Raw genomic sequence first — 15,776 nt, 5'->3', positions numbered from 1 at the left:
TATAGTTCATACTGCTGTAATGTATATAGAAAAGTTGCTAAGAGAGTAGATCCTAAAAGTTCTCATCACAAGGAAAAAAAAATTTTTGTAACTATACGAGGTGATGGATGTTAAACTTACTGTGGTAATCATTTTGCAATATACGTATGTCAAGTCATTATGCTGCACACCTTAAACTTATATAGTGCTATACATCAATTATATCTCAAAAAACTTGAAAAAAATTTCCTTTCTAAAAAAAATTACATATACCATATTTTTCTATTATAAAATACATTCCCATTACAGAAAAATTAGATACTAGAAAATTTTTAAAACAACACTAATTACCCACAACTCCCCCAGCACCAGTTACTTAATTACTATAATATTTTAGCCTATTTCTTTCATTTCTATTACTAATAAAAAATTAGTTATTATTTTTACATAATTACTAGTATAGCCTTTATTGAACAAATGCATACTAATAATAGCAAACACTCCTATGATCTTATTACATGCTAGGCACTGTGCTTTCTGAAAGCACAGTCAAGGATCTTCACTATATTATCTGATTTAATACACACAAAAAGTTCTACAAATTTTGCAGATAAGGAAGCTGTGACAATGAGAGGTTAGATAAGATGCCTAGGGTCTCACAGCTAGAAAGTAGCAAAGCCAAGCTATAAACCCAAGACTCCAGAGTGTGATCACAATCAACCTCTATACCACGTCTTGTCTTGCTTGGTATCTGCAAAACACAGCCTCAAAAATGTTAAATCCTTAGTGGTTATACAAAATCCAGAATTTCAAAACACTGTATCAGAAAAAAATACAAATGAGTTCTTGGCACAAGAAAATTTGCACAAACTCAACCGTAATAAGACAAATGCAAGTTAAAACTTCACTGAGACTGGGCCATCTAGTAACATTCACCCTCCTCCATTGCTAGTGGGAGTGTAGATTAGTACAGCCTTTACGGAAGGATTCAGCAATGCTGTCCAAGTTACAAATGGACATACTGTTTGACACAGCACCCTCTCTTTTGGTAATTTATGCTACAGATGTACACAATGTATACCTTTATGCACAAAATGACATATCATATTATTCCCTGTAGCACTGTTTTTACAACTAAAAGATTAGAACAATGTAAACAGAGGATTGGCTAAATAAATTATGATATATCTTTACAAGAGAATACTATGCAGCTATAAAATATGAATAAGGAAATTCACGATGTACTGATACAAAATAATCTCCATGAGAAATTGTTAAGTGAAAAACTCAAGACTCACTACAGTTATATGGCAACTACCTTTAGATAGGTCTGCAAGAAAGAATCTACACATATGTAAAGTATCTATGGAAGAACACAAATGGTAACAAAAGAAACTGTACCTCTTGAATTCTGCACTGTATGAATGAATGCACAGCCTAGTGAAAACAATACTTCTCTATACATAAGGGGGGAAAAAACCTTTTAAGGTAAGAGGGAATCTTTCTATGTGGACAGAGTGATGTCCTTATGTGAAAAACAAGGTTGCAGAAGAACGTATAGAATGTGCTATCTCATATTTAACGAAAAAAAATCTTTTTTTTGCAACTTCCAAGGTAAAAACTGATTTAGGAGAGGGTCACCGATGGATACTAAAACCGTTACTAGGTTAAGTTACTAGGAAAAGTTACTAGGGAACATAATATTCACGTGGTGCAAAAAAGTACTCCACAGATTACTTGCTAATTGCAAAAGAAAGAAGTATCTCCTTTACAAATATGTAGGATAATTCATAAAATAACAATGTTATTAACACCAAAAAAAAAAAAAAGGATGAGAATGAGCTCTTCTAAATTAAAAGGGACTAAGAAGAAACCAAGGACAATGCATGAATCTCATATTGGATCTTGGTTCAAAAAAAAAAAGAAATCTTAGGGAAATTTTAACATAGACTGGATGTCACGTGATATTAAGGAATTAGTGATTTTCCTAGGTAAGCTAATGCTACTGTGGCCATACAGGAAATATCCTTATTCTTAGAATATATATGCTGAAGAATTTAGGGATAAAATGTCATGGTATCTGCAACATACTTTCAGAAAGTGCGGCAAACACATACACACATACAAAGACTGGTAAAGCAAATATGTCTAATGTTTAAACTGTTGAATCTAATGACAGCTTAGCATTCTTTCCATTTTTTTGTATGTTGAACATTTTCTTAGTAAAAAGTTAGAGGGGGGAAAAAAGAGAATCTTAAGTCATATCAATTGAAATTTTATGAAATTCATTTAGGACAATTCCATGAAGAAATAGTTCTGTCAAAAAGTATTAGACCAACAAATAAATGCAGAAAGAATGACAACAGAGTTAGAAAATCATCATTTGGAACTACTACAGTAATTACTCACTTAAGCAAGAATCATCAATGAACGCTAAAACCAAGGGGTGAAAGTTTGTCAGGGAGCAGGATATTTACAGTCTCAAATATTTCCCCCCAGATTGCTCATTAGCTATGAAGGGAATCTGGTGGATGGAACTTATCATTGATGTCACACACCTCTTGATACACATGCAAAGGGAGAATATTCCCACCAAGAATGGAATAACTTGAATCTAATCATGAAAAAAACAGATAAACCCAAGTTGAGAAGGTTCAATAAAAAATACTGGCTTGCACTCTTAAAAAATGTCAGTGTCATGAAAGACAAAGAAAAGCTGAGGAACTGTTCTAGATTAAAGGATACTAAAGAAACATGACATCTAAATGCCACGTGTGGGGGCCAGCCCGGTGGCACAAGCGGTTAAGTGCGCGTGCTGCGCTGCGGCGGGCCGGGGTTCACAGGTTCGGATCCGGGCACGCACTGATGCACCGCCTGTTAAGCCATGCTGTGGTGCCGTCCCATATAAAGTAGAGGAAGATGGGCACGGATGTTAGCTCTGGGCCAATCTTCCTCAAGAAAAAAAGGAGAGGACTGGCATTGGATGTTAGCTCAAGGCTAGTACTCCTCACAAAAAAATAAATAAATAAATGCCATGTGTGCTCCTTAACTGGATCCTGGCTTACAGGAGCAACTGCTACAGAGAATATTATTAGGGAAACTGAAAAAATTTGTATGTGTACCACATATTAAATAATAGTATTGTATCAAAGCTAAATCTCCTGGATTTGGTAATTATACTGGCAATACTTTTTAAAATCCTTGTTCGTATATATGCTGAAGAATGTCTGCAAATAATACCAACAGTAATAATAACAATTATGTGTACACAAAGAAATAAAGCAAAATATGGAAAAATGTTTATTGGTGAATATAGGTGAAGAGTATATTGGTGTTCACTAAAAAGTCACAATTCTCATGACTTTTCTATAAACTTGAGACTTCTTTCAAAATAAAAAGTTTTTAAAAATTAGGAAAACTACTAAATATATTAAGTATAAAAATTAATTCAAGGAAAAGCAAAGGAATATAAAAGTTTCCTATAGATTTAAGAACAAATTAACTATAAGAAGAACAAGAGTATTGATTAGCAAGACAAACAAAAATAAGCATAAAGAGCAACAGATTGCTTTGCTAATTTCAGTGATAAGATGTTCAGGCAGGAAAAAATACTTGGCAAAAGTCATTAAGTTTACTTAAACTCCTAATTCAAAAGATAATTGCTTTCTTTGTTCAAGTAAGCTGTGTCTTTATTATAAGACACTCTCAGGTATTAGTAAAAAGTAAAATCGAGTTTTAACTGTTTCAATTTTGTTCAGTCTTGCACCGTATACCAGAAAGCTATTAAGTATCTACTAACGCGTGAGGCACTGGACCAGGTACTGGGTTAGAGAGGAAACACAGTTCTTATTCTCAAAGAGCCTTTTCTAGGAAAGAAGACATAAAAAGCCAATTATGATATCATGTGATGACAGAGGTCCCCTAAGAAAAGCACCTAACCCAGAACTGGAAGGACAGGGGAAGCAGATAGGCAAGATTACGGAATGGGGATGGGGGGAGACTGCTATGACCATTAGAGCATAAGTTATCCAGGCAAATGATGGGAAAGCACTCCAAACAAAATAGAGAAGCTGGGAAGCATGAGTGAGTGGAGTACACAGGGTACTGCAGGTTCATTATGGAGAGTTGGGGTCTACATTCAAAATTATTATTATTTTTTTTTTTTTGCTGAGGAAGATTGGCCCTGAGCTAACATCTGTGCCCATCTTCCTCTATTTTGTATATGGGATGCTGCCACAGCATGGCTTGATGAGCTGTGCATAGGTTCACACCTGGAATCCGAACCTGCAAACCCCAGGCCACCAAGGCGGAGCTCCTGAACTTAACCACTATGCAACCCAGCCAGTCCCCCAAAATGTTTTTTAACAAATAAAAAAAATCAGTTACACAATCAAGAAACTATTTGTTTTAAAGGATTCCATGATGTAACTAGTTCTCCATTTGTTACGCTGCCACTAGCCTGTTTAAAAACAGTATGTATAGAGCCACTGACATAGAGAAATCCGATCTAATGTGAAAACAGGAAAGGACAGGAACACCAGTCAAGTGGTAAAGCATCTGGAAACGCAGATGATTTCAGAATCCTAGGCTTACCCAGGTAAGGCAAAGCTATTGAGAGGCAACTACAGGGCTTACATTGAGGTTATTAGATTTAGGTCTGAAATAAAAATTTTAACACTCTCCTTTCTTCTTAACATTACACTCCAATTTTAACCAGTAGACCAAGGTTTTACTCAAAAAGTAATTATTATTATTTTTTTGCTGAGGAAGATTCACCCTGATCTAACATCTGTGCCAATCTTCCTCTATTCTGTATGTGGGTTGCCGCCACAGCATGGCTGCAGAGGTGGGTCCACGCCCAAGATCCAAACCTGTGAACCCGGGCCACCAAAGCGGAGTGTGCCGAACTTAATCCCTACGCCACGGGGCTGGCCCCAAAAAGGATTTTTTTAAAAAAGCTAATCCACCTTCTCAGTATTTTCATTTCACAACAGTAAGATATAAATTTTTTAGTGTTGCTTATATCTATCAAACATATAAAAGAGTGATTTCTTTTTTTGTTATAAATTCCAGAACATTCTTCCAAAAAAGGAAACAATCTCTAAACAAGTTTGTAGACTTATAAACATCCACCTTCAGTAATTCAACATTATTTTAGTCTCTAATTTACCAAATACTTCATTTCATTAGGTTTTAATCACAGGCCATTTTACAAAGTTTCTGAACTTGGATCTTAATTTCAAGCCAATGCATCAACTGGAAAAATAAAACAATTTAATAAGCTATTAATCAAAATCAACCTCTGAAGAAGAAAAAATAGGCTCTGAAATGTAGGACTTACAAGAAAAAATAATAACGTAAGATTTTTAAAAGCAAAATATGACTGCTTTATGCAATAAATGAACAAAATAAATAAGAAAGAAAACCAGACACCAATTACATGAGTCACAAATTCACATACCCTAACAAGCCACCTCTAAGAGGTCAGGAAGCTGGGAAGAGAATATCTTTTGAGTCAAAAGAATGCCAAATAATCCAACCACACATACACATTATATTCCCTCTCCCTAAAATGATATAGTCAGAAAATACAAAAGGCACCCCCTGGAAATTAGATAGATCAAATTAAATTAATGAAACTGCAACCTAGTTAGATAATGCTGGGAATACAAATTAGTGTCACCTTTTTGGAGGGCAAACTGGTAAATGGTCAGTTTCTAAAAGAATCTTTAAAGGAATGTGGGAGGAGGGGGAAGAGAGGTTCGTGACAGTGTAGTATTAAGCTCTGTACCAAACTCTAAAGCAGAAATGGCAAATCAGTTTCGTAGACAGTTCCTCTCCTGGACCACGCCTGCTCCACTGGAAACGGCATGCTACAGCACTGTGCCAGAAGGATTCTCGGGCTATTTGAGCTCACAGGGAATGAATGATGTCTGCCAAAGATACAGAAAAACAGAATGATGCCACATTTTTGCTAACTTTGTTTAATTAGAATGATAAATAATCATGTACAGTAAAATCTTAATCAAATTCACACAAAAAGAATAAAGAATCCTAAAATTTATATGAAACAACTAAAGACCCCGAATAGCCAAAGGAATCCTGAGAAAAAAGAACAAAGCTGGAGATATCACACTCCCTGATTTCAAAATATACTACAAAACAGCATGGGACTGGCACAAAAACAGACACAAAGATCAATGAAACAGAATCGAGAGCCCAGAAATAAACCCACACATCCGTGGACAGCTAATCTTCAACAAAGGAGCCAAGAACATACAATGGAGAAAGGAAAGTCTCTTCAATAAATGCTGTTGGGAAAACTGGACAGCCACATGCAAAAGAATGAAAGTGGACCATTATCTTTCGCCAGACACAAAAATTAACTCAAAATCGATTATACACTTGAATGTAACACCTGAAACCATGAAAATTCTAGAAGAAAACATAGGCAGTACGCTCTTTGACATCGGTCTTAGCAACATATTTTCAAGTACCACGTCTGACCAGGCAAGGAAAACAATAGAAAAAATAAACAAATGGGACTACATCAAACTAAAAAGCTTCTGCACAGCAAAGGAAACCACCAACAAAACGAAAAGACAATCTAACAATTGGGAGAAGATATCTGCAAACCATATATCTGATAAGGGGTTAATATTCAAAACATATAAAGAACTCATACATCTCAGTGACCAAAAAACTAACAACCCAATTAAAAAATGGGCAAAAGAAGATACACTGAACTGCAAGAAGATATACGAATGGCCAATAAAACACATGAAAAGATGCTCAACATCATTAGTCATTAGGGAAATACAAATCAAAACCACGAGATACCATTTCATACCTACTAGGATGGCTATAATGAAAAAAAGGAAAATAACAGCTGGTGGCAAGAATATGGAAAAACTGGAGCTCTTCTACATTGCTGGTGGGAAGGTAAAATGATGCAGCTACCATGGAAAACAGTTTGGCAGTTCCTCTAAAAGCTAAACATATGATCCGGGAATTTCACTCCTAGGTATGTACCAAATGGAATTGAAAGCAGGGATTCAGACACCAATGTTCACTTCAGCACTGTTCACAACAGCCAAAATTTGTAAACAAACCAAATGTCCATAAATAAATAAATGGATAAACAACATGTGTGGCATATCCTTATAATGAAATATTATTCAGCCATGAAAAGAAATGAAGTTCTGATACATGCTACAACATGGATGAACCTTGAAAACATTATGCAAAGGCAAAACAAGCCAGCTATAGAAAAACAAATATTGTATGATTCCCCTTACATAAAATAACTAGAATAGGCAAATTCATAGAAATAGAAAGTTGAATAGTGGTTACCAGGGGCTGGAAAAAGGATGAGGAGTTACAGAACTTCTGTTGGGGTGATGAAAAAGTTTTGAAAATAGATAGTGGCAATAGTTGCACAACATTGTGAATGCAGTTAATGCCACTAAATTGTATACTTAAAAATGGTCAAAATGGCAAATTTTATATTACATATATTCTACCAAATTTTAAAAAGTTGACTTAATTAACTAGCATACATACATTAGGGAATCCAATATCTGCCAATAATCACGTTAGTGCTAAATTCACTTGCCAAAGGTGGGGGCCAAAACATAAATGAAAGACTAGAGTGTCCCAGGCTATCACTGCCATTATGCCCTAGGAGATTCTACATGTGAGCTTTACAAGCAAGATTAACAGTATGATAATTATACATTTTCTTTACATTTGTAACCTTAACATTCCCAATCTGGAGGACATTTAGAAGAAGGTGAAGAGAGTATGGGGTTTATACTTTAATTCAATGTAGTCAGAGCCAGGTCACAGCACCTTGCTGAAAAGACTTATGAACTGCTTCCACAGATCAAGGAGCTCTCAAGGCTTGTATTCTTACTGATAAGAAAAAAAAAAATATCTGAACCCACTGAACCTGAAAGTATAGAGGAAATAAAGTGTGTTGTAGAAATGTTCAAGGAAATACACCCATTCAAACTTAAATATGACATGTGGATTAACCAGAAAGCAAGTAGAGACTGTACTCATTTTCCATACTACATGCCCTATCCTCAGCAAAGATACAGATTCTGAATAAATGCAGAGTTCTGCAGAACTCTTTGGTTTAAAAAGTCACAATTTCTGAAAAGATTCATTACTTTTGATGAGTACAGACTCTGCACTTTCGTTTCTGTAGTTGTCATTGGATTATGAACCTCCAGGTAATCTCAAACCCCAAGCATCTACCCTAACAATGGGGTTCAGTTTCAAGAGTATTAGAACAGAGAACACAATTAGGCCCACCGAGAACACCTGGAATTTTGGAAACCAGTGTGCAAATGCAAAAACCACTGCAAAATGTGTTTACTTGGTTCTGTAAAAGCACATTCTCTCATAAAGTGCAGGGATCAAGCAATCAACAGTGATGTAAATCTGAAGTCTAAATCAAGATGTACCTTAGCTGATTTTCAACAATCAGTATAAAGAATCTTTCAACTCTTTAAATGATTTTCATTCTTCACTAGCACTAAAGCTTTAACTGTTCTGCTCATTCATTCCTTTGCAAATATTCCTTGAGTGTTTATTCTGTCGGTACAGTACTAAGTCCTGAAGATGAAAATACAGAAATGGACAAGCCAGACACAGTTCCTGACTTCATGGGCTCACCATCTAGTGAGTATGAGAAACATTAAATAAATGATTAGACAAATAATTAATTATAATTGTACTAAGTGCTATGAAGGAAACTACACCAAACCAAGATGCAGTCATCAACTGGCTTTACGATCTTGGGCCTCAGCTTCCTCATTTGTAAAACCAGGAAGTAGATCTAAATGGTCTTTTAAGATCCTTCTAATTAAAAAAATATAAAAGTATAAAACTCTGCTTCCAGAGTCCCTCTGTCAGGATATTTATGCTTACAGAATCTATCAATAACGTAACAGAATCCCCATCTCCCAACACATGATTTTTGGCACAAAAATATAAGGTTAGATGGAAAGTAAAGTAATCTTTACTGTTACAAATTCTTAAGTCCAAATTCCATTTATTAAATATACTGTGATGTTCTAAACTAACTACAAAGAGTAAGTGGGAGAAAAGCAGGTCCATAAATTATCTGTATGTATTGGAAGCACTTTGGAAACTGTTTAAAATGCACATTCCCAAGCTTCAACCAAAACCTACTACAGAATATCTGGAGGTCAGGCTGGGGAATCTGCACTTCTGATAAGCTTCTCAGGTAATTCTAACACACACTAATGTTCTAAGAAGTTGAGCACGGAATAGAACAAATAATGTTATGAGAAATGGTTTCAGAGTAAAACACCTCAGGACAAGAACTGTAAATAAACCTACCTGTGTGGCCTTGTCCCTCATGCAAGGAGCAGCTTGCCCATGACTGTCACGAGGCCAGTGCCCTGCGAGGTACGGAGCAGCAAGGGTATCCAGAGAGGAAGTGCGGCGGATGATACTAGAGGGGCTTGAGGAAGGTGGTCGTGTCTTGTCACCTAGATTTGAGACAAATATATTTATTTTAAAAATAGATTCGAAAGGAAACGAAGTAGAAACTAAGTTTTAAACTACACAGAAGTTCTCCAACATAAAAAGGAATAAGCTATTGATTCACACAAACTTGGATGAATCTCCAGGGAATTACTCTGAGTGAAAACAGTCAATCTCAAATGGTTACATACTGATGATTTCATTTATATAACATTTTTGAAATGACAAAATTTTAGAAATGGAGGAAAGATTAGTGTTTGCCAGGGGTTAGAGATGGGGGAGAGAAAACCAAGTGGCGGGAGGGAAGCAGGCGTCATAAAAGGGCAACATGAGGGACCCTTGTGATAAGAAACTATCCCGCATCCTGCCTCAGTGGTGGGTATACAAACGTACAAAGGAGATTAAACAGTTCAGAATTCAACACACACACACGAGTACAAGCAAAACTGAAGAAACCTGAATCAGAGCAGTGGACTGCACAACATCAATAACCTGGCTGTAATATTGTACTACAATTCTACAAAATGTTATCACTGAGGGAAACTGGGCAAAGTGTACAAAAGATCTCTCTGCATTATTTCTTACAACTGCAATTATCTCTACAAAAAAATTGAAAATAAGACAAATGTATATATACCCATTTAAAAAATGTTGATCTTTACAATTAAATAGGTACTATATGTAAAATACTCATTTATCACTATACCATCTATACTCAAAAGGATATAAGGCAGCTAAGACAAACTTACAGGTAAAATTTCATTTTAATCAGCTCTATAAAACAGATCTTAGTGAGATTTTGTTACAATAAATAGACTCTAAGAAACCATATTAACCAGGCTATAGGAGCTATAATTGAGGCCACATACACAAAAATCTTTTCCACTTCAAATTACAGAATATATATTTAGATGTAAGCCAAAAACAAAAACTAAAAAAACTTGAGGTAATGGGAAGTTAAAGGTGATGTAGAAGAAATACCCTCATACCTCCCTTTTTTTTGATGGGGGAAAGGACTAGGCTTAGCTAATTTATGCTTTAAAAATAAAAAAAATTAAGAGACTAAAAATATTAAATATAAATATATGTATAAGTAGGATTATATTACAACGCTATCATTCTACTTCTATATAATAAATACCTTGTTCTTCTTAAGGCTATATATGAAAACATTTGAAGACATCTCTCTTCTATTTGCATTACGTTATGCCTTTTTTTTTTTTTTATAAGTTTTATTTTTTATTTTTTTGTGAGGAAGATCAGCCCTGAGCTAACATCCCTGCCAATCCTCCTCTTTTTGCTGAGGAAGACTGGCCCTGTGCTAACATCTGTGCCCATCTTCCTCTACTTTATATGGGACACCACCACAGCATGGCCTGACAAGCGGTGCTACGGTGTGCACCCAGGCTCCAAATCGGGGCTGCCAGCAGTGGAGCGCACGCACTTAACCGCTACGCCACGGGGCCAGCCCCACGTTATGTCTTAATAAAGGTCTTGCATCGTTATAAGTATAAAAGTTCAGTTGCTGGTTATGTGACCCAAATAACAAAAGATTCAATTTCACTAAGTTAACAGTTACAGCAGCTGTGTTGATAATGATCATAAAAGCTGCTTCACAGATATATAATTTGCTTTCAAAACGGCACATTTCACTAAAACAATGCCTACTTCTTACAAATGCTAGTCATCTCTGCATACAGTGTTCTGTTATAGTAAATAGAAAATAAACGCAGTACATATCCATAAGTTCAAGAAAGCATGTGCCCACGTTATCAACTGTGACAAGTGAAAAGCAATACATACATGTGTTCATGATTTTTCCTCTAAAAAATTAATTTCTATTAGGATAGTCACAAGAAGACTGTTCTTAGCTAGGGAAAAAAAAAGGCACAGACACTATGTAAACTGGTGTATATTCATTAAAATCAAATTGCTAAAAGCTGTCTGGCACTTTTCTTCCCCCACTATGACCCTGCTTTAGTCACCCACCAGAGCACTAATCAAACACACCCTACTAACGGATCTGATTCCATTTTCAAGGTTTTTAATTATCCAAGAGCTGACTTTTCAACTAGGCCTCCTAAGACTATTACATTTTCTATAATGAAAGGAAACTAGAAAAGTTATATATGGTCCCACGGAAAAACACTAAATATTTTCTCTTTTGAACTCCCTTCCTATAAGCCATCCATTTAAACATTTACTAAGAGTCTGTGAGCCAGCGCTAAGCCCTAGAAATTAAAAAGCCTAAGTTACAGTCTGTGGTAAAGAACACACAGTCTGTATCTAGCTTGTCATTATTCCATTTCAATCCAAGTTTCCAAAATTGACAGGATTTGGTGCCCAATTATGAGGGAGGTTAAGGGAGGGGAGGGAGCCTTAAGAGTCAAAGATGACTCAAAGATTCCCAGCCTACATGAACAAAGGCTGTATTTATAAGGGAGTTCAGAGGAACAGTCTCTTGACAGCTGACAAGACCCTTCATGATCTGGCCTCTCCAGCCTCACTTTCCTGCCTGCACGGCCTCAATTCCTACCATGCTGAACGACCTGCACTTCCCAACATGTGCCATGCCCTTGCACGCCTCCAGGCCTTTCTCTCTGCCTAGATTACCTTCATATCCTTTCTCCGGTTGGGCTAATTCATGTTTAACCTTTCAAGCTTCAGTTCAGACGTCTGAACTGAAATTCAAAATTCAGTTCAAATGTTTCCTCTGGAAAATCTTCCTTGAACAGCCACCAAGCCCAAATAACACATCAACGTCTAGGTCAAAAGCCCTCTTGTGTGCTGCCATAGCATGGTTCACTGAAATGGTTCCTGACTGTGCCAGTGCTCCACTCGAGAGTGAGATTTTGGAGGGCAGGAATTCTTCTTCTCTGAACCCCAATGCTTAAGACAGTACTTGACATATGTGCAGAGAAGAGAATGACGTCTAACGTTACTGTATTCTATCAACAAGGGCAGGTGCGCAATCAATTCAGACATTCTTTGGTTAATCCAAAGTAAATCAACAAAGACAAACACTGCACGGTATCACATATATGTGGAATCTAAAAAAAAAAAAGTCAAACTCATAGAAACAGAGAACAGAAAAGTGGTTGCCAGGTGGATGGGGGAAATAGGGAGAGGTTGATAAAGGGTACAAAGCTTCAGCAAAAGATGAATAAATAAGGTCTGAGGATTTAATGTATAACATCTTGACTACAGTTGATAACACTGTATTGTACAATTGAAATTTGCTAAGAGAGTAGAACTTAAAATGTTCTCACCAGAAAAATTAAAAAATAAATAAATGTGAGGCGATGGATACGTTAATTAACTAGATGGGAGGAATCTTTTCACAATATATACATCTATCAAATCATCACGATGTACCCTTTAACTATCTTACAATTTTATTAGTCTATTATACCTCAATAAAGCTAAAAGAAAAAACCAAAGTAAATCAAAACATCAAAACAAACGTTCAAACTTGACTTTGTTCTTTAAAAATCAAGTCTTTAAAGAAGTTAACTACAGGGTATGGCATTAAAAATTTCAGTCAATGCCTTGGGCTCTGAGAGTTCAGAACTCCCCCCAACTATCTGCACCAGTTCAACTGGCTCCTGGGTAACTTCAGCGGCAGCAGTAGACCATCCCAAACCATGGCCCCTAGGTATTACGTTACAAAGGTCTGACAGATCTTGTCAGATTTAGGTATTTGTAGAACTTGATCAGGTACTGGTTTAAAGACTCTATTTCCTGTTATCCACAAAATCATTTAACAAGCAGAAGAGAGAAACTGAATATAGTCGTTTGTTCAGAAAGGGAAAAAAAAACCTTTCCTTTTTCAAGAATATATACAATACTCAGTATAAAGAAACCTAACAGTACAAAAAAAAATCCCAATAGGCCACCACGCAGAGAAAACCATTTTAATGAGTACTTATTTCCAAAAATCTGTCTACACTTACAGACATGTACAATTTTACATGAATGAGGCACTATTAGGCATGCTATTACTTACTGTTGAGAAAGAAAAAGGGCACGTCGAGGACCTATTTCCTTTGTGAGAAACATAAATCTACAATACATCACCATTTTTAATAGCTGTATAGTATCCTATTGAATGGATGGACATACCACAATTTAATTCCATACTGATGGACATTTTCAGTGGCAGATATATATCTTTTTATGCTTATTTATCTCTTTGTGAAAAAATTTCTAGACATCAAATTGTACATCCAAGGATACACATAGATCAAAATTTTCTTGACTATATTAATGTAAAATTTATTTATATGAGAAAAGATACTATAAAGAATGATAAAAGGCAAAGACTGTGAAAAAAATACTTGAAACACATTAAAACAAAGAATTAGTAACTAGATAAATATAGAAAACCTGCAGTCAATAAGAAGGCAGCAAACCATCCAAAAGAAAAATTAACAAAGGACACAGAAGAGGAAACGCAAACAGTCAATGAACGAGATGAAAATTTTCAGTATTGCCAAATTGCCTTCCACCAGAAAGGATCTTGCCCTCATAAGAACATTCATTTGCCCACATTCTGAAGTGTATTTTATCAATTTTGCCAATCTAAAAAAGATGAAAAATACTATTTTATTTGCATTTCAATTATTATTTAGTTCTAAAATATTCATATTTTACTGGCAATTTATATTTCTTTACTACATAACCAGCATTTAAAAAATATTACTCCTGGGCCAGCCCTGTGGCTTGGTGGTTAAGTGCGCGCGCTGCAATGCTGGTAGCCCGGGTTCGGATCCCGGGTGCGCATCGAGGCACCACTTCTCCATTCATCCTGGGGCCGGGTCCCACATACAGCAGCTAGAAGGATGTGCAGCTATGACATACAACTATCTGCTGGGGCTTTGGGGGGAAAAAAATAAAATAAATAAAATCTTTAAAAAAAAAAAATAAATAAAATAAAATAAAAAATAAAAAATATTACTCCTAACTTCTCTTTTCTTAATCTTATAGAGATCTTTTCTTCTGATGAAGAAACATTTAAATTGAAGAAGCTTCCTTCAGTTTCATTTTAGCTTCCTTTTATCGAATTCAAGTAAAATTAAACCTAGCCAATCTTATCTTAAATAGTATGCATAGCATGATTAAATTCTTATAAAAGTAACTATCTATTCACCCACTGTCTAAACTGCCACACACACACACACACACACTTAAAATGTCTCTGGAAAGAAATACAAAGAAACGGATGACACCAACTGCCTCCAGGAAGGGGAACTGGATGGCTGGTAGACAGAGAGGTGCAATGGAGATATTTCACTGTCTTCCCAATTGTACCTTTTAAATTTGACATGTGAACTTATTACTGGTATTTTTTAAATTCATATTCTTTGATTCCATGATTCTACATCTAGGCATGTATACAAATGTGGAAAAGGGCTTTAATTTCAAAGATATTCATAACATTTGCAATAGCAAAAATCATAAATGCTATGTTCAAAATTACAGAATAAGGAAACTGATGGAAAATACATAATGGAATATTAAAAATATTAAAAATTTTCTTTTGAAATGATACACCTACATGAGAACTTATTTAATCTGTTAATGGAAAATTTAGGAAAAAAGTATGTTTCCATAATTTCTAATTTCGTATCTTCTTCAGTTATTTCCATACTTCTTCAGTTAATTCCTCCACTAAGTTTTCTACGAAACATTAACAGATAACATACCTAATAACTGATACAGGCATAGTAGTATCTAATTAATAGTTAATCCTAATAAGAACTAAATGATTAATTCAACCAAACTGCCTAGACATGGTAACAAAATAAAGAATTATTCTAGAAATTTAAAAATCCAATTAGTAATTATTCTTTTGTTAAACATGAGGTTTAATTTACATAAAATGGACCCATTTTTTTAGTGTATAATTTGAAGAGTTTTGAAAAACAAATAGACTCATTTAATCACCATCACAATCAAGATTTAGAACACTGCCATCACCCTAAAATGACTCTTCAGGCCCCTTTGAAGTCAACCTCTCCACCCTTGGACCAAGGTAAACTCTGACCTGCTTTCTGTCAGAGGTTAGTTTCGCCTTTTTAAAAAGGTCACACAAATGTAATCACATAGTGCATACTCTTGTGTCTCACTTCTTTCACTTAGCACAATGTCTGTAAGATTCATCCTTTTGTGTATTAGCAGTTCATTTCTTTTTATTGCTGAGTATTCCATTGTGTGGAAGTATGTGGTGGTTAATTTTATGTGTCAACTTGACTGGGCCATGGGGTGCCCAGATAGTT

The 15,776-nt window shown here is 35.5% G+C and overlaps 1 protein-coding gene across 4 annotated transcripts in view; it reads right to left on the bottom strand.

Moving 5' to 3' along the window:
- Positions 1–15,776, bottom strand: part of FAM117B (family with sequence similarity 117 member B) — a 75,872-nt gene that overhangs the window by 26,391 nt on the left and 33,705 nt on the right. For all 4 annotated transcript variants that reach the window (XM_087435632.1, XM_087435631.1, XM_087435633.1 and 1 more), the window contains exon 2: positions 9,352–9,503. In XM_087435632.1, the coding sequence (XP_087291758.1) occupies positions 9,352–9,503 (152 nt within the window). The remainder of the gene's footprint in view (positions 1–9,351; positions 9,504–15,776) is intronic.

The sequence above is a fragment of the Ceratotherium simum genome, chromosome 9 (genome assembly GCF_057802395.1).
Source record: "Ceratotherium simum simum isolate JZ-2026a chromosome 9, ASM5780239v1, whole genome shotgun sequence".
NCBI classification, from domain to species: Eukaryota; Metazoa; Chordata; class Mammalia; order Perissodactyla; family Rhinocerotidae; genus Ceratotherium; species Ceratotherium simum.
Note: the sequence above shows the minus strand (reverse complement) of the source record. Positions and strands in the feature narration are given on the sequence as shown.